General features: G+C 40.6%; 3 protein-coding genes across 4 annotated transcripts in view; 1 reads left to right on the top strand and 2 right to left on the bottom strand.

Moving 5' to 3' along the window:
• Positions 1–26,891, top strand: part of si:ch211-272n13.3 (ankyrin repeat domain-containing protein 26) — a 74,545-nt gene that overhangs the window by 3,859 nt on the left and 43,795 nt on the right. The window lies entirely within an intron of this gene.
• prnprs3 (prion protein, related sequence 3) lies at positions 1,183–7,932 on the bottom strand. Its single transcript, XM_067435930.1, has 2 exons — positions 7,802–7,932; positions 1,183–4,277 (listed from the first exon to the last, which is right to left on the bottom strand). The coding sequence occupies exon 2, from the start codon at positions 4,273–4,275 to the stop codon at positions 2,587–2,589; it is 1,689 nt and encodes a 562-aa protein (XP_067292031.1). The 5' UTR covers positions 4,276–4,277; positions 7,802–7,932; the 3' UTR covers positions 1,183–2,586.
• On the bottom strand, positions 8,549–26,588 carry incenp (inner centromere protein). 2 transcript variants are annotated; one of them, XM_067435931.1, is made up of 21 exons: positions 26,426–26,588; positions 25,510–25,659; positions 24,469–24,576; positions 21,873–22,474; positions 21,657–21,708; positions 21,467–21,540; positions 20,447–20,575; positions 20,325–20,361; positions 20,137–20,236; positions 19,773–19,910; positions 17,491–17,508; positions 16,999–17,108; positions 16,775–16,898; positions 16,576–16,698; positions 14,427–14,626; positions 14,253–14,343; positions 13,513–13,605; positions 11,596–11,676; positions 11,403–11,495; positions 11,043–11,190; positions 8,549–9,153 (listed from the first exon to the last, which is right to left on the bottom strand). In XM_067435931.1, the coding sequence occupies exons 2-21, from the start codon at positions 25,647–25,649 to the stop codon at positions 8,969–8,971; spliced, it is 2,646 nt and encodes an 881-aa protein (XP_067292032.1). In that variant the 5' UTR covers positions 25,650–25,659; positions 26,426–26,588; the 3' UTR covers positions 8,549–8,968. The 2 variants fall into 2 exon arrangements, with proteins under 2 accessions (XP_067292032.1, XP_067292033.1); XM_067435932.1 differs by lacking the exon at positions 17,491–17,508.

The following is a 26,891-nucleotide window of genomic DNA, read 5'->3' on the forward strand; positions in this document are numbered from 1 at the left end:
TTCGAGTATCGATTTGCCCTCTTCAGGGAACACAGGCACGAGCAGTGATCTCAGATAATTTAATCCAGATATTTTAATCCAATCTGCAAATTCGTTTGAAGAATCAAATTAGCCAGAGATCAGTTATCACGACTAAAAGATCTGGGATCTGTCAAATCATTTCGGATGTATTAAGCGAAGTACGAAGAACAGGCCCCAGTTTTACAAGACCTCAAGATGAAGATTCCAACATGATTACTTTATCTTGGATATTAATAATCTTTTACCAGTTAGAACCAACAATCGTCAACAACAATCTTTTGTTAGGTGTGAGAATTTGTCTTTAGTTTTCTATCACTGCCTGTGTCCTCTTTTTGGCATTTGGTTTTGTATGGTATGCATTGCTAATACCTTCTTTGCTGAGACAACAAGTTGCAGTAAACTAGCTATATCCAGTTCGGCACACTACGTAAAAACTCAAAATGCTCTTTGACCCCTTCTGAGTGATCTTGCAGAAGGAAAAGCCTGTCAAGATGTTCCCAAATTGTTTGTCTAATCTCACATCGCATCATTAACGAAAACATATTGTGATCTATATTTGTTTATGTGTGAATCTGCCTATTAACCACAGTAATGATCTCCAAACGGGATTTTCATCTCCTATGATTCTCTGTTGGGCAAATGTCTTCTTCCCAAGGGTAAACTTGCATCCTAGAACTCACGAGTGAAGACTAATAGTTCTGATGGTTTGATGCAATTAGTCCTGTATTTGGATTCTGTCATTCCTAATAGTCTTATAATCCACTTAGGGTACAATTAAGCTGTTAATTATCCAGTCTCTTTATGAATGGATGCATATGTCAACATGGGGAAATCAGATATCAAAGGGGAAAACAACAACAAAAGGTCTCCTCCAAGACTAACTATCACAACACACTGAACACAGATGAACATTTAACTTAACTGAATGGACATTTTGTTCTCTACTGGCTTTGCTTCAGGGGCCAGATTTTGTATTGGACATCAAGTGATGTCTGTAAACAAAACTTGAGCTGACATGGAACAAACACTAGGCCAAAATAAAAGTCTAAACTGTTTAGCCTCATTCTAAGTGGGTTATGTTTTATTTTATTTGGCATTGTTTTGTTCAGGGTGCTCACAGATAAAAAAAATCAAATCAAATGGAAACAGGCAGACACGCAATTAAGGTGCATTTAATCACTTTAATTCCAGTGACAGTAACATTATACACACTTTCAACATTCACAACATCTCAAAAGCATAACAGTACATATGCAGCTGAGTAATAAGGCATTTAACATTGCCTAATGCTGATTATCCAGTGGTTGCCACATTCCCTCTAGATCAAGGGTTCTCAACCACATTCCTGGAACCACCCCAACACTGCAAATCTTGCATGTCTCCTTAATCAAGCACAGCTGATTCAGGTCACGGAAATGGGTGTGTCAGACAAAGGAGCCACTCAAAATGTGCACTGTTGGAGTACATGGTTGGGAACCCCTGCTCTAGATAAATGATTTAGCAAGTGCCTAGCTGGGTTGATAATCTACTTCAATGGTCAGCAGTAATTATCATAATGTTCATAGAAACTACAGCACCAAGCTACTGATAAAGATCCAACTGTATATAAAATGGCATTCTATCTCAGTGAGCAGTGGAGATGAGCTGCATGAGTGTTTCTGTCATAGTACATCTGATATGAATGAAACTGACACGCAGGCGTATTATCGCACATATCTAGTTTAAACCAAACAGTTATGATTACATAAACATTCAGTTTGGAGCCATTCACACAAAGTGTTTTTGCATTTAAAAACAAGAGATGTTGAAGATTCAATGGTCGAAGATGTTTGTGTAGTGCATGTTTATATGGAAAAACAAAGGAGTAGAACACAAAAACATGATCTGTGTGAACGGCCCCCGAGAAGTAAAAATAACAAAATCAACAGTGGAGGACTTTTTAACCATTTAAATGTTCATAATGTTCATTTTAAATAAATAAGTACATCAGTAGAAAGTTAATCTGTGAGTTTAGTCTAAACAATCAAAAATAAACTACAACAAAACATTTCAACTATGCAAGTAGGAGTGCCATCATAAGGACAGAACTGGAAGCCACCATTTCATGTCATAAAAAAAAAAATTGTATAATGTAATAGTCGTTGCTAGCATAAAACAATGAGGCAAATGCCAATGCCGTGCACAACGTTTTAAAGTGGAGATAATAAAGGGTTCATGCAGTATGCTGTCTTGGAAGAGAAGTTAGTGTTCATCAAACCACATGCAAGAAGGAGGCAGTGATGGAAGTTGAAGGGTTTAGAAAAATTACTTAAAACTTTTAGAAACTGCTTTGAAATGTAGGCTCATGTCAAATTGTTAGGTGGCTCATGTTGCAATTTAGTGGAGGAACAATAGGAGTCATCATGAGAAGTGAAAGAACTTTCTGTCGAATCTACAAGTAGTCCTGAGAGAATATCTTGTCTTAAGACACCTAAGACAAATTCCTCAGATTACATATGATGGGTGAGAATGGTCCATTTCTCAGTCTGACTCAATGGCTTCATGGGTTTATCATTTTCTTGAATGTCAGTGTAACAGGCAACTCAAGATAAGAGACAGAATGCTTGTTAAAAGTAGCATGACTCCATGGCCAAGGGGTCCAGGTAAATCAGCACTACTGTTGGGATTAGCATCCACGGCACTGCGATCCTGCACCTGTTTTTCCGCATGCTGTTCCGCATAGACCATGTACAGCTCGACACAACGTCGTGCTTTCATTTGCTCAATTAGTGCAGGATAGCCGATCTCCATAATGCTAACTGTGTCGTCGTCATCACTGACTTTTGCTTCTCCCTCCTGGGTCTGCTTTTGAGGTTGACTGGGTGTTTCAGGAGGCTTTGAGGTTATTAATGAAGAGGCATCTGTACTGGTTCTGTCAACAGTGCTGTTGTTGCTTGTGGCATTTTCTTGAGCGCCACTAGGATCCTCTCCTACTTCTGCCTTTTGAGCCTCAAAGAGGTCAGCAGATCTCCTTGATCTTCCTTCAGGTTTCTCTCGAAGCAAGTCAGTCCTCTTAATACACTTGTCCATGTACTTCTCATAGGACTCTGGTGGAGGATTCTGGAAGATGTCATAAGGGTTAGCATTTCCTTGTCCCCCAGAGACTGATCCTGCATCGCCTGGCTTTCCACCTTGGGAGTTAGTGTTCACATTCCCGGTACTGTCAGGGGGAGTTTGGCCGTAACGTTTGTACATGTAGTGATTGTAGTACTGTTCCTCCTGTGGATTGTGGAAATTGAAACGGGGACGAGGGAAACTACCGAGGCCATATCCCAGAGCCATACCGGCCACCGCCCCAACCCCAGCAGCCATAATCGCCTGCTTGCCAAATCCTCTTGAATTGCTATTAGGGACCATACCCATGCTCTGCACTGACTGGGCAAAAGGTGATCTGCCACCTTGCCCATAGCCACCGTAATTTCCCCCATAGCCTGGGCTCATAATTTTATTGTTGGGGTTCCAGTAAGGATACTGTGCCGCTCCTGGATATCCACCTGCCCCTGCTCCTGCAACACCTCCCCCAAACTGGTTAGGGCTGGAACCTCCTCGGACTGGATAACCTGGATAAGAGCCTCCAACTGGATAGGGGTTTCCGCCAGCTTGTCCAGGATACCTGTTGGGATATGATCCTCCCCCTGGATAACCTCCTTGGGCTGGGTAGCCACCTTGGGCTGGGTAGCCACCTTGGGCTGGGTAACCACTACGCCCTGGGTAGTTACCTTGTGGATAACCTCCTTGGGCTGGATAACCACCTTGGGCTGGATAACCTCCTTGGGCTGGATAACCACCTTGGGCTGGATAACCACCTTGGGCTGGATAACCTCCTTGGGCTGGATAACCTCCTTGGGCTGGGTAACCTCCTTGGGCTGGGTATCTACCTTGATTAGGGTATCCTTGACCTGGGTTAGAGCCTGCTGGTGGATATCTGCCCTGGTTAGGGTACCCGCCTCCAGTACCGGGATAGGGGGGTGGATTCTGGTTTGGTACTTGAGGTTGGCGAGGATAGTTTCCAGGGGCTGAGTGCGTCCCATGTGAGGTCCCTTTATTGCTGCTGCTGCTGCCTCCACCTTTGCTTCCTGTGCTGCTTCCACCTTTGTTTGAGCCAATTTTACCCAAGCTAAATCCACCCTTACCGCCCCCACCTCGTTTTCCCAAAACGGACAGGGAAAACGAACAAAGGGCCAGGCAGAATAACAGTACTGTTAGGCGACCCATCTCTGTGGAAAAAAAGAGAGAGAGGTTCAATGAAAAGATTCAGAGATCATTTTCAAAGTTTGGTTAATTAAAATTCAAGTTGCTTCTGGCACAGAATCAAGAACAGAAAGTCGAGAGAGAGAATGTGAACAATAGAAACAATGTCTTCATTGACCAAACTATGCCTCTTTGCATACAGAGTTGTCACAAAAATGATTAGGACCTAACTATCCTTATGACAAAAAAGCTATAGTGACATTTGGGTTGTTTTTCTTTTTCTTTTTTTTCAAATGGCATCTCGAATGAGTGTATCTGTGATAACCAGCAATTTCAAACGCTGCCATACTTGTAGAGAGGATTGGCTCGTTCCTATGATGTAATCAACAAATTGTAGTATGTATACTCTCACTAAACAGCAAGAAATGTATGCATGTAAGACACCATTTAAATCTTTGGAACCTGCAGTAAGTAAATGAAAGCAGGATGACCCACAGTGACAGACATTTATTATGCATTACATTTCTTGAATGAAAGGGTTAGTTCTAGGGATGCACGATATTATCGGCACGACATCGGAATCGGCCGATAAACGCTTAAAATATAAAAATCGGCATCGGTCGATATGAAAACATTATGCCGATATGATAACGTGTTGATATGTGCCTGCAATAACTCACGTGTGCAAGGAGTGCTACAGCGATAAGACCATGTCAGCACTGCAGTCATTCTTCAAGTGAAAACAAGAAAATACATTGCATGTACAGTGATTTATATTGACTGTTTTTAAATGCTGCCTTGAATTTCTGAATGCACGTACAGAAGGACGTGACCGTCAGCAGCAGATTTGCCACGTTTTCACAACAAAACTAGCCCGAAACAAGCCCAATCGCGTCTCCCCAGTCCCACTCTCTAGCACGTGCGGCAGCCTCCACAGCAGCAGAAGCTCCTCCAGGTCCTAGTGCCCTCCCGCTAGACCGCTATATATTTATACATGTAGTGGGTGCGCTGTTGTTACACTAATACAATGAAAAGTAGAATACACAAATAAATTGAAGTTACTTCTTGTTCTGAATAAACAAATCAGTAATGATGTCATAAATCACAAGCATGACACTTGTAAATTAAATACTTTTATATACAGTGTATTAATCTGTAATAAAATTTTACGAAATGGATGATGAAAAATAATCCAAGGAGCTCTACAATAATTGTAGAATTAAAAGACAGCATCAATGGATGTCATGCCACCCCCACTTCATGTGCACAAACGTTAAATCCAAAAATACAATATTTAGGTTACAGCTGCATCTGGGGTGAAAAATTACTGACTTTATTATTGTTATTTTCAGAGCTTTTAATATACTCTTATCATAAAAAGAACTTTATTAACATTTATTTATCTTCAACAAGAATCCTTTTAGTAAGGATACCTCAGAAATCTGAAACCAGAATGAAAAAATATATTTTTTGCTCAAAATGGTGTTGTTTCCAAACAAAGGGAAAAAATAAACATATATCGGCATCGGTATCGGCATCGGCCAAAATGAGCTGAAAAATATCGGCATATCGGATATCGGCAAAAATCCAATATCGTGCATCCCTAGTTAGTTCACGCAAAAATTAAAATTGCGTCATGGGAGGGGCCTCTGCCTGGCAGCGGGAGTTGTCAGTAGGACTAGATAAGTTAAGGCTGCTCTCGCCGGGGTTGATGAGCGCTGAGCACCTGGGTCTCACACCTCACCTCAGAAAACGCCAGATCAAAATTTCAAATAGGCGCTCTCTTCATAAAGAAACCACAGATTTGAGCTTTAGACAACTACATTCTCGCCTGAAAAACTCCTAGAACTACATTTTGTGACACCAATAACAGTAGTGTATTTAAATTACGCTGGCCTCGGGTTTCCCATCCGTCACTTAACCACGTGACAGCAGCAAGGAGGCTCCTGACAAAACAAAATTATATTATCCCCACTGAGTCACACTACCTTCCCTGATTAACCTTGAACATGACATTAAGATAAAAGAGAACGTGGCTAGTGGGGCTGTATAACAGTAAGTCAAAACGCCCAATTACTTGTCTGGCTATCACCAGACCAAGCTCGATTTAAGATTGAACATTGGTCTGGGGAGTCTGCTTTGTATTTCTACTGCACAAAAGGCATGATAAATGAGCATAATTCAAATGACTCTGTAAGCAATTGGATAGCCCTTCAACCAATCAGACCACAAGAGGCGTGATCAACGGGCAAAGACCCATCGCTTCTCTATCTGTTATGTTAAATCCGCCAATAGCACGCCAGGTGGATAAGCCAGTCCATGATTGGTTCCAGCAAAAGTGTAACTGAAGCAGCTGAAAGCAGCAGGTTTCCAGTTGCAGAGCGAAATCAAACCGGCAGCTACCCAATTACACAAGTTAGTTTTCTTTAGGGTGGTGATTTCAAACATCCAAATGATCTCAAAATAGGATAATTTTAGTTGTTTCCAAAATAAAATTCCAGCATTATAAAACACACACACCCACCCACACACACACAATGTAGGATTTTAAGGAAAATGTAGGACCTTAACTTTAGTACTTTTTTCAGTACAAGAGCATTTTCCATGAATGTTAGGGCGGGGCAAAATTGTCAATTGAAATAAATTGAAATTTATAGAATGTATCAATTACACATTTTTTGGTCAAAACAATGATTTAAAATGGTGTTGCCTTTTATTCTTTTTATAAAATTTCCATTGCCCCATATATTGTGACATGAATAGCCTCAACATGAACTGTGTATGTGCTGTAAATGTTAAATTTATTTACATAAAGACATTATAGTTTGTGTCTGTACTTACTCAACAATCCACAATTCTGACAAATAGTCACTGAAGTAAAAGGAAAAAAAAACGTGGCTTGCCATCTTGCCCAGATTTATGTCAACAAATGTATGACATCACCATCTATTATTTCACTGTATTTACAATCTTAGATAAACCCATCACACTCATATGAGTATTTTCTAAGTACGTTAACGTTACTCTCCTGACTCACTGAGAGCAATGGTATTGTGTATTAGTGTGTATCTTTCTGTGAATCTCCGTGTGTGTGTGTGTGTGTGTGTGTGTAATTGTTTGGAGGCCATTTCCGACGCCTATTCATAGCTTTATATTAGAATGCATTGTACAATATCCATCCAAATACTCATATCTGATTTATATATCACACTATATTATCACCTAATAAAATATCACCAATAACAACAACACGCAGTTTGTTTTATTTTCCTTTTATCCAACATATTATTTATTTATTCATGTGTGCGGAATGTGTTGCATTTAACAAGTAAATACTTGAAGACGATATGACAATTTGTAATAAATGTAAACAAAATCGGGCCTCGGTCACGCGCAAATCCGATTTAAATAACGGACTTACATAGGCGTCTGACCGTCAACTGCACCTGTTATTATAAAGCAAAAAAGCAGCTCCAATAAACCAGTGACCAATCATAACACAACAGCTCTGTTTGCCCTAATAATAAACGTGTTTTAATCGCTAACGTACCTATGTGTTGATTTCAGAGCGTTGTCCTGGTGAACGTGTTCCCTTTGAATGCGCGGCGCCGTGTGACGATGAAACTTTCCACTGATGTGCGCGCTCACGAGATGAGTAACTGCCGCCGTCTGCGCACGCGCACCAATGCGGTCGTAATCCTTCCTCTGACGCTATTTACCAGAACTGTCCTGGGGATTCTCGGCAGAATCATTTCATGTTTACATATTTATCCATTTAGCAAATGCTTTTATCAACATAACCATATAAAATGGTAAGAAAGCCGAAGTATATTGTTTTCCTACTATGTCTCCCACAATACAGTAGTCATTTAGCACGTTTCAACATAGAAAAATAAATTAGTTTAATAGAAGATATTATGTATTACAATGTGGATGTATTTTAGGAAATGGGATGTATTATAATACATGGACTTCATCTAGGTCTATAAAATGAAAACATGGTTTAATAAATATTAACTATTCCACATTTGTCTCATTCCAAAACATAGCCTGGTGCAAAACAATACAGGTTTTTATTTCAATAATTTAAAATACTTCCCAATATTAATTAACAAAAAACTCAAAAGATCCTTCTTAACATGAATTAGCAAAGCAACCATAACATTATAGTATGATTTCAATTTAGGAAGGCCAATATTTTCCCCTTTAAGTTTTTTTTAAAAAAGCAAAGAATGTGATGCCTCACATCCAGATTGCCTTTTCAATCATAAATGACCATAAATAAACAGCTCAAACATTTAGAAATGATACCTTTTATTGACAGTCCAGAGTAATCTGACACTTTTTGTGAAGTGAATTTTGTGGGAAAACGTCACCCCCGTATTTTCTACATCTACTTTACCATCCCATTTGTAGCAGCTCGTGTGTAGACTTCCAAATGTATTACATGTGACGCTATATTTAAATAAATGGGTGACAATGTAATCCCATTTAAAAACAAAGCAGGTAAATTAAACGGAGACAGAGTCCATCCCAGTCTGTCGTCAAACTCCATCTTTTGTGTTCTCTATATTACACATTCTGCTCTTTTTTTCCCCCCCGGTCTAAACTACTTACATATAGATTTTTAAAAGGCTTTATTAAAGTGAGCTTAAAGTATAAGAGACAACAACATAAAAAAAGATGACAGATTAGAAGTAGGAAAAGTACATTTTGCTTAATTGCCCAAATTTCCCAAACGTGGTGGAGAATGCCAGACAGCAGAGCTAGTGCGTTTAAAGAAGCGAGGTTTGGTCCGCCTGAAGATCGCCTCCAGCTTGGGTGGTTCAGGCTTTCCAAAATATGAATGGAGATCCAGTGGATTGTAATAGTGCTTCATTATGGACTGCTGCAACTGCATACCTGCACAGAACAACACATCACATTAGAATAAATACAGGAGCATGCTGTAGAAACCGCAGAATAAAAATGCACTTGTGTATACTCTAGGGGTGACCCCTAATAGTCGAAGATTCGATGCATCGATATGCAGGACCGGATTGGACCACTGATCTCATGGTCGAATCTTCGCGGGTGTTATGAAACGAGGATCATACCATTTTGGCAATATGGGTGTGCTCAATCTAAGTGTTATAAAGATGTCGCGGCGCTGAGGGATCGCCCCTTTAAGGGCACTGAGCTTCGCACCGGACGTGCCGCGCCTTTAAAATTCGAACACATACACCGACGGCGGCATTCGACACCTGTCCGCGGCGATAAATGTATATTTCCCTCAAATCGTGAATGTATATACTGATTTCACCCTGTACTACAAGATACACTCATCGTGCAGTGATTCAAAATTGAGCTCGGGCGCAGCGCGCAATGTTCACGTCTGCCTGGTGTGAGATTCCTGAGACACGGCGCTGAGCTTCAGTCCGGTGTGCGACCCCCTATAGGCACAAGCGGCTTAAGAACGCGCATGTAAACGCACTCAAAGTGTTCTTTTCCTCTCTAGGTAGGTATTGTTTTTAGGTTTATTTATCAAAATGTTCTTTTATATATTTGTGTGATGTTCTGTGTTTCGATCGCGGCCTTTAAATGTTATGAGAGAACGGTTAATTTACGAATGTGTAGTGAATAGTTTTGATCACTTTATTAAAAGTGGTGGCTGTATGCCGTGTGTAAAGTAAAATAAAAATAGTCTTAGCCTCCTGCTGACTACTGTCCTGCGCTTCCCAACCCGTTTATGTTTTCCCAGTCTATGGCTTACACACACACAGATGATTCGACTATCGGTCGACCATAAAGAGATTAGAAAATTCTGATTCGAATGTGTAAATCCTTAGTTGGGGACAGCCCTAATTTGAAAGCCGATAACCAATGGCCTGGATGCCAGCCAAACGTAGCCCTGCCCATAACATTTGAGGTCAGGAAGTTCGGTCTGGACTCGATCCGTTGTGGAGCAACAATGCTCGAACCAAAGCTGATTGGACCAATCAAATTGTCAGGGCGGGCTTTATACGATGATGGACAGGTGATAAACAATAACGCAATCGGCGTCACCAGAGCGCTTGGGTTGAAATCCTTCTAATACTAAACTGAGAACTTGTTCGTATATGCATTCACCTTTACCATTTCTCTCAAGAATCTGAGCACGATGACATCAGGCTACATAACCTATATATTGATGACAAATCTAAAATCTACATTTTATATCATTTTGAGAGCTTGATTACAAAAACCTCACCATTAAAAGCCGTGTACCAAGCATAATTATGATGATGTTCTCATTATAATTTTATTTAGCCTATATGACAGACTGAAGCGTCTCAGCATAACTGGCACAACCCATCACTAGAACATGGCACTTTCTGTGTAAGTTGAAGGTAGTTTGGTGTAAGCTGGATATTTTACTTGATAAAAGTTTTAAATATGGATATTTTTCTTACAACACCCCATCGATTCCCTTTAGAAATCCTTTATTAACCCCCTGGAGCCGTGTGGGGTATGTTTATGATGGATGAATGCCCTTTTTTGAGCTTCAAAATCAATGGACCTCCCATTGTCACTCCCATAATAAACTTGGAAGCGTCAGGATATTTATTAATATAACTGTGTTCATCAGAAAGTCATACACCTAGGATGGCTTGAGGGAGAATACATTATGGGGTGAATTCCATTTTAAAGTGAACTAATCCTTTAAGAAGCTAGCAATGGATTAACCTTTAAACTGTAATAAGTCATACCGCCCACACTGAGCACATTGATGGAAAACTAACTACAAACAAAAGCAAATATTTCCAGCATACCCTCAGCCCAGGATGGGATGGGTTTTCGGGGTGCAGATTCATCATCTGTCGAGTCGTCGCTGTTCTGGTCCATGCCGTAATCTTCTGGATTCTTTAAAACGGTCACCTTCTGGCCCTTAGGAGTGATCTGGTAGGACTGTGGAGATTGCTGCAAGGTATAAATCAAAGGATTGGGATCAGAAACCAGGGATTGATTCATACAGTTTTACACACACACCTAAATTAGAAGGGAAGGAAAATGTCCGACTGGAAAAGTTTTAATTTCCCTTCTCCGGGAACTATCCCATGTTTACTAATATTATCTGACACATTCCATTCTTTCGCAGGGAAAAAGACGCATAAGCGTTGCCGTGAGCTCACCTCGATGTCAACGGTCACGTTGAGTCCAGCTCCGTGATCTACGGTCTTATTGTGAGCGGCTCCTTTCCCAACTGGAGTATTCAGAACAGAGCTCTGTGGAGAAGGAATAATATAGCTTTAGTAAGATTATGTATTAGTAGTAAGTTTTGTAAATACTCAGTATAGAATAAATGAACGGGGAAGGAATGTTTACCTCAATATCTACAGTCATGTTTAGAGCTGAACTCTTAGTTATAGTGGAGTTGAGCATTTTAGCTGCTTGTGTTTTTGAGACCTGTTAATACATTTTACAAAAACATTAAAGTTAGATTTACAGTGTACAAACTATAATAATAAACTCTATTAAAGCCACTTCTGAGAAACGCTGTTGAGCGAGTACCAAAACACATAGCAAATCAACAGTAGGGGGTGTGTCCACCCATGATGGGGGAGGAGAGGGAGCTAATCAACAGTAAGGGGTCTGTCCACTCATGATGGGGGAGGAAAGTGAGCTAATCAACAGTAAGGGGTGTGTCCACTCATGATGGGGGAGGAGAGGGAGCTAATCAACAGTAAGGGGTCTGTCCACTCATGATGGGGGAGGAAAGTGAGCTAATCAACAGTAAGGGGTGTGTCCACTCATGATGGGGGAAGCAGAGTGAGCCAATCAACAGTAGGGGGTGTGTCCACCCATGATGGGGGAGGAAAGTGAGCTAATCAACAGTAAGGGGTGTGTCCACTCATGATGGGGGAAGCAGAGTGAGCCAATCAACAGTAGGGGGTGTCCACTCATGATGGGGGAGGAGTGTGAGCCAATCAACAGTAAGGGGTGTGTCCACTCATGATGGGGCAAGCAGAGTGAGCCAATCAACAGTAAGGGGTGTGTTCACTCATGATGGGGGAGGTGTTGCATAGTATGTTCGTGAATTTGGAGTGTAGCTATTAAATGGGAATGTGATCCTTTATGGTAGAGGAGTGTTTGTTTTGGTGATTTAAAATAACAACAGCGTTTACGGCACCTTTAAAGCCACAGTATGTAATTTTTCACCACTAGATGTCGCTCTTTCAAAACAAAGGCGTAGCTTGATGACGCCTTGATTTCGCAGAGCTTTTATGCCACAGACGAGCGCTTCCGCTTCTGCTCATGTGTATGTGGTGTAACGCAGCTTTTTTTAAATATCATAGATACATTTGTGTGTTGAAAGTTATAATGCTACTGTGTTCACTCAGTAGAGTTTAGATTCCCTGCCCGAGCTTGACCGGAATCATGCCCTTGATCAAGCGTGTTTTTTTAATCATTACTTTATTAGCCTAAATGGGTGGGCAAAAAGCTATGCCATAATCAGACACAATATATATAACAAAAAGTTGCACAAGTCAGGATTAGTTTAAAAAAGATTTTTTGAGCCCGATCTAAGCTCTATCGCTCGGTGGCTGCTATGAGACACCTTTTGCACACTACAGTAGATCGATATCAGGCGTAGTAAAACATGGTACTCGCAGTAAACCAAGAGCACCACATTTAAACAATAAGGCTAACTGTGTTGAGCTGTAGAACAATGATGAGTTTTCTGTTGATGAATGATCCAAACAATTGATCACCTGTCTAATGAAACATGATATATTAAAGCGTCTTTGGCATTTCCATGGTTTCTACAAAATTAAACTGGAAATGGAGGGTGATGCGGGTATGATGTCATTGATAGGCGACGCATGGACAGTCCATGCCCTGGTTAAAATATCTTATTTCTCTGGATTTAAACATTTGGGATAACGCAAGAACACGAGTCAACAAAATATTTAACATTGTTCACGTGGTTTTTGGATATTTAAATAAAAAAATCGTACATATTGTACCTTTAAAAGAAAAAATAATACATTTTGTAAAAGCTATTAATAAACAGTTTAATAAAAAAAATTGTCTATATAAAAAAAAAAGTATAAATATACAGATTTTTTTAAAATTATCATTAGAGAATGATACCTTGTCATCATTTTCGGCAACCAAAAAAACAAGGAAACAACAGAAAATTAAAAAAACAAAACAACAACGATATAAAATTAACAAATAGTAAAATAACATCTTGCATGGATATGACTCTGACAGATATTGATTTGGGCTGTTAATTACCTGAGCTGTGACTGTATGGGACGCAGAGGCAGAGGCTGCAGCGGCACGTTTCTGTTGGGCTTCCCTCTCCTGTTCGGCCCTCCTCTGCTCCTCCTGTTAAAGGAGCACACAAATTTAGACTTTAGGTCATGGGATCATTGTAACCTAGGTGCTACAAAAGTGTGTTCAAATTGAGAATCATTCTGTCCTTATTGAAAGCAAAATTCACAGTCAAGGAGAATAAAAAGGTTATGTGGACCTGGATTTTAGATCACTAGCTGTGTTTCCATCCAAAGCTTCCTGGGAAACTGGCACAAAATATCTAATATGGTAGCTGTTGCAATATGGGAAGCCACTCTTGCTTTTTTCCCTATATCATAATAGACTTGCAAATTAGAGCGTGGAGACAAAACGCTCCGCACGTTCCGATGCCTAATGTTTGGGAACACAATCATTAGAGATGCTTCTGAGAGGCACTCACTATGATGACAGGACAGGAATTTCAGAACGACCAAACCAACATTTGAGATGTGCGATGTGATCCGTCCGCTGGTTAGTTCAGTAACCCAATCACATCCTCTACTGGGGCAAATTCAGTTTTTTGTAGCGCATTAGGGATTTATATGGTAAATGTGTTTCCATCGTAGTTTAAGCACGTCTACTTATTGTTTTTATGCACATTTATAGCGTTTATGCGATATGCACAAAATGCACATAGGCGGATGGAAACAGCTAATAACATACTACAGTAAAAACCTCACCATCTTCCTTTTCTCCTCCATCTCCTTCTCTCTGGCTGCTCTCTCCAGTTCCTTCTGAAGAGTGATAGCCTTCTCTCTCTCTAGTCTTTCTCTGCAAGACACAAACTTACATATTTAGTATCTTTAAAAGTTATCCTTTCATTTCAAACCCATGCACAAACAAGCGCCACCCACTTCTCAGCGGCAGCCTGTCTCTCTCGCTCCCGCTCGCGTTCTCGCTCCCTTTCCCGCTCGCGCTCCTTCTCTTTCTCCCGCTCTTGTTCCTTCTTCAGTTCCAGAGCGCGTGTGGCCTCGGCCAGTTTGCGGGCCTTCTCTCGCTCCTCTTCAGCCCTGCGTTTGGCCAGCATTTCCTGGTGTCGCCGCTCCTCTTCCTCCTAAAGTATTAGTATGGAAATTAGCTACTGTAGTTACAATGTTAAATAAATTTGGGGTCAGTAAAAATTGATAAATTCAGCAAAGATGCATTCATCAAAAGTGACAGTAAAAGAATGTTACGTTAGTAAAAGAACATTTTCTATTCAAATAAATGCTGTTGTTTTTAACAAACACACACATATACATACAGGTCCTTCTAAAAAAAATGTGCATATTGTGGTAAAGTTCATTATTTTCCATAATGTAATGATAAAAATTAAACTTTCATATATTTTAGATTCATTGCACACCAACTGAAATATTTCAGGTCTTTTATTGTTTTAATGCTGATGATTTTGGCATACAGCTCATGAAAACCCCAAATTCCTGTCTCAAAATTAGCTTATTTCATCCGACCAATAAAAGAAAAGAGTTTAACACAAAAAAGTCAACCTTCAAATAATTATGTTCAGTTCAGTTCAGTGCACTCAATACTTGGTCGGGAATCCTTTTGCAGAAATGACTGCTTCAGTGCGGCGTGGCATGGAGGCGATCAGGCCGTGGCACTGCTGAGGTGTTCTGGAGGCCCAGGATGCTTCGATAGCGGCCTTAAGCTCATCCAGAGTGTTGGGTCTTGCGTCTCTCAACTTTCTCTTCACAATATCCCACAGATTCTCTATGGGGTTCAGGTCACGAGAGTTGGCAGGCCAATTGACCACAGTAATACCATGGTCAGTAAACCATTTACCAGTGGTTTTGGCACTGTGAGCAGGTGCCAGGTCGGGCTGAAAAACCAAATCTTCATCTCCATAAAGCTTTTCAGCAGATGGAAGCATGAAGTGCTCCAAAATCTCCTGATAGCTAGCTGCATTGACCCTGCCCTTGATAAAACACAGTGGACCAATACCAGCAGCTGACATGGCACCCCAGACCATCACTGACTGTGGGTACTTGACACTGGACTTCAGGCATTTTGGCAATTCCTTCTCCCCAGTCTTCCTCCAGACTCTGGCACCTTTTCCGAATGACATGCAAAATTTGCTTTCCTCCCAAAAAAAGTACTTTGGACCACTGAGCAATAGTCCTATGCTGCTTCTCTGTAGCCCAAAAGTGTCTTGACCTGGGGAATGCGGCACCTGTAGCCCATTTCCTGCACATGCCTGTGCACGGTGGCTCTGGATGTTTCTACTCCAGACTCAGTCCACTGCTTCCGCAGGTCCCCCAAGGTCTGGAATCGGTCCTTCTCCACAATCTTCCTCAGGGTCTGGTCACCTCTTCATGTTGTGCAGCGTTTTTTGCCACACTTTTTCCTTCCCACAGACTTCCCACTGAGGTGCCTTGATACAGCACTCTGGGAACAGCCTATTCGTTCAGAAATGTCTTTCTGTGTCTTACCCTCTCGCTTGAGGGTGTCAATGATGGCCTTCTGGACAGCAGTCAGGTCGGCGGTCTTACCCATGATTGCGGTTTTGAGTAATGAACCAGGCTGGGAGTTTTTAAAAGCCTCAGGAATCTTTTGCAGGTGTTTAGAGTTAATTAGTTGATTCAGATGATTAGGTTAATAGCTCGTTTAGAGAACATTTTCATGATATGCAAATTTTTTGAGATAGGAATTTTGGGTTTTCATGAGCTGTATGCCAAAATCATCAGTATTAAAACAATAAAAGACCTGAAATATTTCAGTTGGTGTGCAATGAATCTAAAATAAATGAAAGTTTAATTTTTATCATTACATTATGGAAAATAATGAACTTTATCACAATATGCTAATTTTTTGAAAAGGACCTGTATATAGTAAAATATAAATCTCATGTTAGCCTTGATATTATTTGCCATTGGCTTTGAAAGAAAATTAGTGGTTGCAAAAAGAATAAATACATTTACACTTTCAATATAAGGCTGTCCCTTCATTATACTTGCAAAACGTCTTTCAACATGGACTCCAATTTATATGCTAGTGTTAACTTACAACTTGCTGAAGTTTCTTTTGTCTGGCTGCCTCTTCCTGTTTCTTGCGAAGGTCCAGTTCTTCCTGTCGTTTAGTGGCCACCTTCCGCTTGGCTTTCTCCTCTGCCATTCGCTCAACTCGGAGCTAAAAGAGAGAGAAACAACGTTACAAAAAATCTTAAACATTCCAATTGGTTTTCATTTCAGCCTTCAGTACCAACCATATCATTTTTCTTCTCCAGCTGTGCCATTTTTTCTTCAATCTTCTTTTTCTTTTCCTGCTCCTTCTCCTTTTCACCTTTCACTCGAGCCTCAACCACCCGTTTCAAACGCTCGTCCCGTTTTCTAAAGTAGACAGAAGTCACACACGTCCAAATTTGCATTCACACTTAAAGCTACATTAATATAAATGATAATTCAGTCCAAATGAGTCGTTCCTTCCCACCTTTTCATTTCCTCCTGTTTCTTTCGCCTCTCCTCCTCAATCTTTTTCTTTCGCTCATTCTCTTGTTCAATCTTCTTATTCAAGGCATCCCACTTCTGTCGTTCTTTCTCCTGGAGGAAGTGTTCATTTTAGAGTTACCACAATTACAGTAATTAAATGAATGACTGCAGCTTTAAACAAAGACGACGAAAGCAAAACTTTCAAGTGAAGTGAAGAGTGATAAACAGCAGACAGATTTCTCGCCAATATCGGCACAAAGACACACATTTGAGTGATGAGTTAATCCAAAAAAGTCTGAATGGGATGGTCTGTTTCGGTTTAGACAAAAGTGCCTTCACTGCCCAAAGGAAGTATAGTATGGGATAAGGATAAAGCAACTAAACAAAAGCCCACTCACAATGTAAGAAAAACAGGAAGTGTCAAACAGATGTGAATTCAAATTGTTGACTAACAAGGAAATGACACCGGTCTGAATTCATTGTTTATACTCACCACAGAGCCAGAACCAAACTGAAGGGGAAAGACAGGAAGTACAATTACCAACTAAAACAACTTCTACTAGGAGAAGCATATTAGGGCAAGAATTTAACATTGAAGTAACCTTTTAAATTAGACTACTCTGAAAAACAACTTACAGCCATATGATTTCCACAACGTGGAATTTAAATGTTTTATATAATGATAATTTAATTAAATAAATAAAAACATAATGAATGTCAGAGATTTTGCCACTTTCAGATGAATAAGTCAAAAGTAGGGCTCTACACATAAAGGGAAAGTTCACCCAAAATTGAAAAATCTGTCATTTACTCGCCCTCATGTCGTTCCAAACCCGTAAGACCTTCATTCATCTTCAGAACACAAATGAAGATCTTTTTGATGAAATCCGAGAGATTTCTGTCCCTCCACTGACAGATACGTAACTACCACTGTGACGCTCCAAATAATTCATAAAGATTAATAAAACCAATCCATATTAATTGAGCGGTTTAGTCCAAAATTTCTGGAGACACTCAATCACATTATATGATGAACAGATTTCATTTATGCTTTAAAATGACATATAAACATTCACCAATGCACACATCAGTTGTGGTAAACGGAAACTTCAGTGTGTCCATTTGACTTGTCAACACAGCACAGTTGAGCTTCAGCAAGAACCAATGAGGTTTGTTCTCATGCGTCAAGCAGGTTCGATTGAGCTTCTGGTTACACGCACCTAAAGGATTATTATTATGAACACCATGTTAATACTTTTTGACCCCCTTTTGCCTTCAGAACTGCCTTAATTCTACTATTGATTCAACAAGGTGCTGAAAGCATTCTTTAGAAATGTTGGCCCATATTTATCGGATAGCATCTTGCAGTTGATGGAGATTTTTGGGATGCACATCCAGGGCACGAAGCTCCTGTTCCACCACATCCCAAAGATGCTCTATTGGGTTAAGATCTGGTGACTGTGGGGGCCATTTTGGTACAGTGAACTCAGTCTCATGTTCAAGAAACTAATTTAAAACGAGTCGAGCTATTGTGACATGGTGCATTATCCTGCTGGATGTAGCCATCAGAGGATGGGTACATGGTGGTCATAAAGGGACGGACATGGTCAGAAACAATGTATAGGTAGGCTGTGGCATTTAAACGATGCCCAATTGGCCCCAAGGGGCCTAAAGTGTGCTAAGAAAACATCCCCCACACCATTACATCACCAGCCTTCACAGTGGTAACAAGGCATGATGGATCCCATGTTCTCAATTGAGACTCATCTTCCAACTGTCCAATTGTGCAAATTGTAGCCTCTTTTTCCTATTTGTAGTGGAGATGAGTGGTACCCGGTGGAGTCTTCTACTGTTGTAGCCCATCCGCCTCAAGGTTGTGCGTGTTGTGGCTTCACAAATGCTTTGCTGCATACCTCGGTTGTAACGAGTGGTTATTTCAGTCAAAGTTGCTCTTCTATCAGCTTGAATCAGTCGGCCATTTCTCCTCTGATCTCTATCATCAACAAGGCACTCGCACACAGGACTGCCGCATACTGGATATTTTTCCCTTTTCACACCATTCTTTGTAAACCCTTGAAATGGTTGTGCGTGAAAATCCCAGTAACTGAGCAGATTGTGCCCGTCTGGCACCAACAACCATGCCATGCCCAAAATTGCTTAAATCACCTTTCTTTCCCATTCTGACATTCAGTTTGGAGTTCAGGGGATTGTCTTGACCAGGACCACAGCCCTAAATGCATTTAAGCAACTGCCATGTGATTGGTTGATTAAATAATTGCATTAATGGGAAATTGAAAAGGTGTTCCTAATAATCCTTTAGGTGAGTGTATGTTCTCTGATCAATGTTTATATGTGAATAAAGGCCTAAATTTAATCTGTTCATCATATAAAGTGATCATGTCTTTTCAGAATATTTGGACTAAACTGCTCAATTCATATGGATTAGTTTAATGAGCTCTTTATGACCTTTTTAAGCGTCACAGTGGTAGCTGAGTCTCTGTCAATGAAGGTAGACACCTCTCAGATTTCATCAAAAACATCGACGAACGAGAGTCTAACAGGTTGGAAGGACATAAGTGTAAGGAATCATTGACAATTTTAATTTTTTGGGGAACCAATCCTTTAACATTCCCAAACATTAGTCCATATTGTGATTTGTTTAAAGTGCAAAAAGACAAATTTAATGAATCTATTAAAGTGGACTGAAAAAAGAAAAAAATCCCATTGGGCCTTAAAAATATATACACAGAGGACCAGTCTGAAAGGTGTGCCCACCTTGACATCGGTTTTGCTGGCAGATTGTTTGATGAAGGACTTCATGATGTTGCTGCGGCCCAGAGATCCAGGCGTCATCATCAGCATCTGGTTCTTCTGAACCGTGTGCACGAACGAGCGCATGTGTGGAGCAATACTCTGCAGGCACACAACAAATGGACACATAATGGATGATCTGGACTGATTAAAGATAACGATCCAAACCACAAGAAACAGGCCACAAATCAATACAAATCCTTTTTACCAATGGAAACAACAACAGAAAAACTATGTGGAGTTCTGCGGTAAGCATTTCTTTACAAAAAGTGTCAGAGAGAGCGTTTTGGCACATTGGAAGCATTACAATAGTCAGAAATGCTCATACCGTGAGGCATTTCTTTGGAGGAGAGTGCTTCTTCTTGGGCGTGTTGATTTCCGGGACTGCCGACTCAGCTGCCCGGCGCTTGGAGCCTGAACGCGTAGGCCTGACGGGAACCCACAAAAACAATTATAAAACATATAACAATAAATCCACTAACTATAATGAAGAAATCTAATTAACGGCGTGCTCACCGGCCATCTCCTCTGGACTTTGACCCACCACTATCATCTATTGCAGGAAGATAAATAATTCAAACCTTACTAGTCACCCCATATACATATGTATTTAATCAGCAGATGTGTTAGACCAGTACCTGTTTCTGAAGTACGAGCCATGGATCGTGTGAAGCGACAGTTCTCAGTGTTGCTGGGAGATCCAGCAATCTCTTCTGGAAGTTGATCTTCTTTTACCTCAGTTTCCTTTTCTTCAGTCTTCTCAGGTTCAGGTTCCTATGAGATCACACAGCCTTCAGTTTAGTAAATAACATCCAATGATGCAATACAACACTTCCTATCATCATAACAGAAAAGGCCATGTTTGGTTGAATATGGCTGATATTAGAAGGGTTAAATGGCCTCGTTTACACTATCTGGATAAAGGCGGGCGTGCTAATGCGTGCCAGGGCCAGTCATGTTTTCACTGTCACTTCTGGGGCTTTGATCAGCCCACTGAATACCTTGGTCCAAAGCGGGCCAGCTCGGGCTTGAGGAGTGGTTACAAACAAAGGGCAGATTTTATCGAAGTCTGGAGACAAGATTTCCTATACCGGCTAACATCAGCATTAAAGACTTCTAAAATCATTTTAGCTCAAAACTCACTTTCAGACAGCAGCGAGTGTTTGAAATGACTTCTGTTTGTGATCCGATGTGGATTCTGATCACCATATAAAGCAAAAATTTTATTTGTGAAGCAAAAGACTCACGCCCCAACGATTACCGTAGTTAGTAAACATGGTAAATACGTCCACTTGTTGAAATCAGACAAATTATGTAGGCTATATTTCATCTGTCAGCATGTTTTGTCTCTTTATTCCAGACCGTTTGATATCCATATTTAGCTCCGCATGTCATAAAATAAAGCAAGGGCGGTTTTTCGGGAGCGTCCTCTGTTTCTCTGACTGCCCGTATCCTTTCTTTTGTGAAATAACGGAAAAAGGTATTTGTAAAACATCGATGTTTGGGTTTTAAATCTTTGAAATGCCATCAAATGCATTTGATCATGTTTGGGCTCTGTGCTACAGGTCCGAGGCTATTAGCCCCGAATGGGCTGTCAAAAGCCCTGGCTTGACAGCAGAAAAGCGGCTATTGAAAACCACAGCAGAAAGTTATTTTCACCTCTGATTGGACGATTTCAGGTTCAGGGTTGGTTTCAGTGGTCGGTTCTGCCATCTTTTGTGGTTCATCAACCCTAAACATAAACGAGAAACAGCTTTCAAAAAGATCTTGACTGATAACCAAAAGATTGTGGGTTTGAATCCCAGATAAAACCAATACATCAACTATCATGAGCTAAATTTCACTCACTTTTCCTCTTTGTTCTCCATGTCCTCAGGTTCCACGTCCATGCAAATGTCCTCTGGAAAAGGCAGTGTGGACATAAACGTCATCATTCAGTTAATATACAGCATTAAATCGCTTTAAAACAGAATGCACAACGGTCTAAAACCAAGCGATAAATCCTAATGAGGCGTTCACACTGACCTCAAGTGAAGTTATTTTGACTGTAAATACAAGTCTCACCGCTGACGGAGCTGCTGCAGGTCGAGTTTCCCAGTCTGGCTTTCTTCTTCAGGAAAGAGCGCCGGGACGCCCTGCGAACGGCTTCCTGGGTCATGCTGTGCCTGAGGCCCACCAGCGAGCGCCGCACAACCAGCGAGCGCCGAACCGACGTCCGAGACGAGCCCTGAGGGGTCGTCTGCAACCCCGATGCAGCTATGGGGATTTTATTGGCAGATCGGCCAGGTGACAAACCGGCGTTCCTCACCAAATCTGCACTCAGACGGTCTGAGGAGGAAATCTTCACCACTGCTTCAGACACCAGGATCTGATCCTGATCGTAGCCCAAATCCTGCACATTAGCAGGTTGTTTCACCTCTGGGATGTTCTCTGCCACTTCTTCCACATCCTTGGCTTTGGCTCCGCCTTTGTTACGGGTGCTGCGCTTGACGGTTTCGGTTTCAGCAGGAGCGGTGGTTTTGTTGCGACGCGTGCGGCGAGCAGGTTCCTCTATGAGGCTCCCTGAGCTGTCGTCCGGGACGTGTGACGTAACCAGCTCAGAGATGGTGTTCAGGGTCATCTGGACTGAGGAGCGACGCAAGTTGCTGCGTTTCCCCTTGGAGAAACTAAAGACAGACAATGACATATATAACTATCGGGGAAAAAAGCTGCCAATTTATATTTATGTGTATTAAAGGAGAGTTAAATAGAGCCATACATAAATTATATTAATATGCAGTTGGCAGATGCTTTTATTCAAGACTTCCGTTAAAGGTATACATTTGATTGTTCTTACATTCACTGGGAATTGAACCCATAACCCTGGCATTGCGCTATGCATTTTTCAAGCATTTTCCAAAAAGTTGCTCGTCCACATTGAAACTTGCTTAAATCAACCTGCGCTTGCGTAAAACATACTAAAGTCCGCAAAACTATACAGAGAGATCAGAAATAATAAAGTTCTAACACCATTCTTCTGGCGCAATCATTTTATTAGCAAAATATCCCACCATTCAGTGTTGCGTCCAGGGTGCACCCAATTGCAAGGGACTCCCAAAGGATTCACTCAACGCTTAATTTTTCCAAACCCCTCCTTTGCATGACAGTAATCTGCAGTGATTGGTCAGATGACCTAGTCAGTTGTGATTGATATACTGCGTGCAGGTACGCTCATCACCATTACTAGATTAGGGATTGTCAAAGTGTTGAAAACTATGAAGTGTATGAGCAGAGATGGCTTCAATTTTGTCTTAACGTCAAAAATCACAAACACGACTGGAGCAGGACCTCTCTCAACGGTAAGTATCAATGTTTATGGCACTTCCGGCAAATTGAACATGCAAAATCGGAGAGAATGTCTAAAGCCGGGTGCACACGGTGCGATTTTGCCCACGATTTGGCCGTCTGAGACAAATTTAGCAAATCCTAAAAGATTCCTCTGATCCTAAGCTAAAATCTGACGTCTTTGGTCGTTAATTTGACATGTTCACCGGCAGCCGATTAATGACTGCTGCGATCAAATTTTACCTCAGATGAAATTCTGGCAGTGTCAGAAGATTTGCCACAAAATCCTGCAGTGTGACTTCTCCTAAGACGACTGTCAAATATCTCGGTTTTTCAAGACAAACTATGACCAAAATGACAGCTAGAGATTTCTTTGTAGCCAGCATTTCAGTCCCGCGTGTAATGCAGCTCACCGTCACCGAACGTGTCATTCATTGATGATATAAAACTCCAGACAATTTTTCTTGTGTGCGTCCTATTTTAGCGCGCCTTCACTATCGTGCAGTCTGACATTAATGCCAACTGAGATCTTACAGTGTGACATGGCTTACAGCGGCGATTATGTTCGTACAGTCTGACAAGACACATTCGCAAAGGATTTTGAAAAATCGTACAGTGTGCAGGACTAATCTTGCTGTCTGCCGCCATTTGTTAGTTCAGTGTAACGCGTCACAGACAAATTAAGGTGCGCATGTGGTATCTGTATCAAAAATGCCAAGTGAGGCTGAAAATGCAGGCAATTGCTAATGCCTGGGATTTGTTTAAAAAGCGATTCATTTAATTGACTCAGATTTGACTCTTTTTTTGAGAGAGATAACTATACACTATGCACTCAAATTTAAAACTTCGCAGGATGTTTTCATTCACTTAGAGCTGTTACACACTACATGAAATGTCATTTTCTAAAATCCATAATAGGGGCACTTTAAGATGTAAAATGAACAGTCTGAGAACCTTATTAAATAAAAATGTGTGGATAAAGTTTGCAGTTTGGGGAAAAGCTTGCTGTTGATATTTCATATGTAGAAATGTAATATGTTATTGCAATACTATTTCTTTGTTGTTATTTTTTTAAATGACAATATCACCACATCGTGGCTTAAGTATCATGAGGCCTCTAGTGATTCACACCCCTAAAAGAAATACATGTTTTACAAGACTATGAGGCCTGTCAAAAAGCCCTGAGATTATTGTCGAAATTTTACCAAAATGCATAACTCAAATCAAACTTAAATTTTGTCTAAAGATGTTGCAATATACACATGTACAGACAGACATTTTTACCACACAAATAAACAAAAATATCCAGACATTAATGCACATTCAAAGCCCTCACCGTCTTTTGCCGCGAGACTCATTGAGCTCCATTGACACTCGTTTCCTGCGGTTCGTCTTCTTCTGTGATGGAGTCTTTGGCATCAGTTCTGGCTCAGTGCTGAAGTCACTGTTCAACAAAATGTCTTTTTTATTAACATGTCTTAATGACCTGGACGGTAACAGTGATTCTCACATATATATACAAAAAGTATAACAGAATAACAGTGCACATTTTTGTGGGGCAAGTAAAAATCTGGACCCGAATGAACCTTAATTAAAGGGTTAGTTCACCGAAAAATGAAAATGTGATGTTTATCTGCTTACCCCCCAATGCATCCAAGATGTAGCTGTGTTTGTTTCTTCAGTTGAACACAAATGAAGATGTTTCACTCCAACCATTGCATCTATAATGCAATCATTATATATATATATATATATATATATATATATATATATAAATATATAAAAATATATATATTCCTCATTACTGCCTGGGTGGATTGGCCGAATGAGGCATCTACCTAATATATATATCTATGATCAGGCCAGTTTTGACCTTACCAGACGGAAGTAATGACGGATGAGAACACTAGATGAGATTCGTCTGATATGAGGTAAAAAAACAAGTACTGTTGCGTTTCTCACAGAAACCGATCGGTTCGTGTCTTAAGACATCAATGTGTCGTCACGAGCAGCAGGGTTTTTGTGCATGTTGTCTAAGCATTTTTTTTTTACTCTCATAGAATTGTTACCCATTCACATGCATTATGACTAGCAGACTGCAACGGTTGAAGTTAAAAATCTTCATTTGTGCTCTACTGAAGAAACAAACACACCTACATGTTGGATGCACTGGCTGGGGGTAAGCAGATAAACATAACATTTTCATTTTTGGGTGAGCTATCCCTTTAAGTTTTGTTATGGAGAAAAATAAATAAATGTTACAAGTCTGGGCCCACCAGGAATTTCAATCTGCATGTCAAAGCTGCAGCTGGGCCTGCAGAATACAAAAGTATAAAGTGTAAAACACACTCCACCTCACATTAACAGTGTCTCTCACCTGGAAAACATGCGATATGCTTCCTGCTGGATCTCCTCCAGCCACACCATGTGGACATTATCAATCTCATTGGTAAAATCCTGCAGTTTCCCATTAAAAACCTGCATGAGGGAGCGTGTGGCCTCCGGCAAGGAACTCATGGTGGCGCCCCTGGAAATACACAAGGAAGATTCTGTAAAAAGTGTAAACAATGGCATTCTGGGGGACAAAAATAACTTGCATGCAACTGATCATAATCTAACTCTGCACTGATACTTTTACTGTGCTTGATCAAGCAGCCATAATGAAAATGTATTCATTTAGACTGCATATACAACATTGGGTTTCAGTGAAAATGGGAAAAACATGCATTTGCCTTCCCATGTAAATCTGAAACCCTGACAACAAAGAGCAAAAGGTTCAGACTGATTATGCATTTCATTTGCATCCAATGCTGACATGAAAACAGCCTAGTTTGACATGTGTCATTTTACAGAGAAATTTAGTATTTTGACTTTCTCTCAAGAAAATGGAGGCAAATAAGTTACACTAATTCATTTGACGCAGGAAACGTTAACATTGGAGAATGACATGCTGCTCACCATCTGTCTCTAACACACTTCAGAGTAGAAAATCATAACGTTTTTTCCACCCCATTTTGATCATATTGACAAATTAAAACATAAACCATTACATTTAGCTTTCATAACCTGTAACGTTACCTTTATACCGAGCTCAGATGAAACACGCAGATGGACACACTTCAATATAATAAACACGCATAGATATTACATTTTGGCTTTTACATCTGACGTAAAAATAATACCGTTACACAAAATAACCAAAACATTGATTTATGTCTGACTACATTAGCAATCCAAGCTAACCTAAACAATTGTATAACGTTAACGTCCATAAGATATAAATCGACATCTACCTCTTTAGACTTTATTCACGATCGCACTGCAAAAACAAAGACCCGATGATCCAACGTTATGACCCTTCCTTCTATTTTGTTTATAAACATTAGATGCTAAATTTAAGTTACTTTGTCTCTCTCCGGCTCAACTCGACTGTCTCTTGTTTTCCAGGCACCCGCTCAAAACGGTTTAAATAGTTTAAAATTCTTCTCCGACAAATAATAAGCTACGAACGGTCGTTTCTGGGCGGGTTCAAAGATTCTCTGTGTGTGATTGAACAATACGACTGCCTGTCACGACAGAGTTGGCCAATCACAATCAAGAAGATTTAGGAAAGGGTAAGCTGTGATCTCATTGGAGGATACATTTGTCTGTCATTGATTCAAACAGTCCAATGCAGGAAGAGAGCGTTGAAGTCCCGCCTCCTCGGTGACGTTCCCGTGTTTGATATTCCGTGTAAAAACAGAGCAAAACATAACGAGT

The sequence above is a fragment of the Pseudorasbora parva genome, chromosome 25, assembly GCF_024679245.1.
Source record: "Pseudorasbora parva isolate DD20220531a chromosome 25, ASM2467924v1, whole genome shotgun sequence".
NCBI lineage: Eukaryota > Metazoa > Chordata > Actinopteri > Cypriniformes > Gobionidae > Pseudorasbora > Pseudorasbora parva.

Bases quoted from the DNA above. Each gene is read 5' to 3' on its own strand.
- prnprs3 (XM_067435930.1), bottom strand. From the start codon at position 4,275: ATGGGTCGCCTAACAGTACTGTTATTCTGCCTGGCCCTTTGTTCGTTT.
- incenp (XM_067435931.1), bottom strand. From the start codon at position 25,649: ATGAGTTCCTTGCCGGAGGCCACACGCTCCCTCATGCAGGTTTTTAAT. The intron at 16,899-16,998 runs GTGGGAAGGAAC...TGTCTACTTTAG, and splicing joins AAACAGGAGGAAATGAAAAG to AAAACGGGACGAGCGTTTGA. The intron at 11,677-13,512 runs GTAATTAACAGC...ATGTATTAACAG, and splicing joins CCCATACAGTCACAGCTCAG to GTCTCAAAAACACAAGCAGC.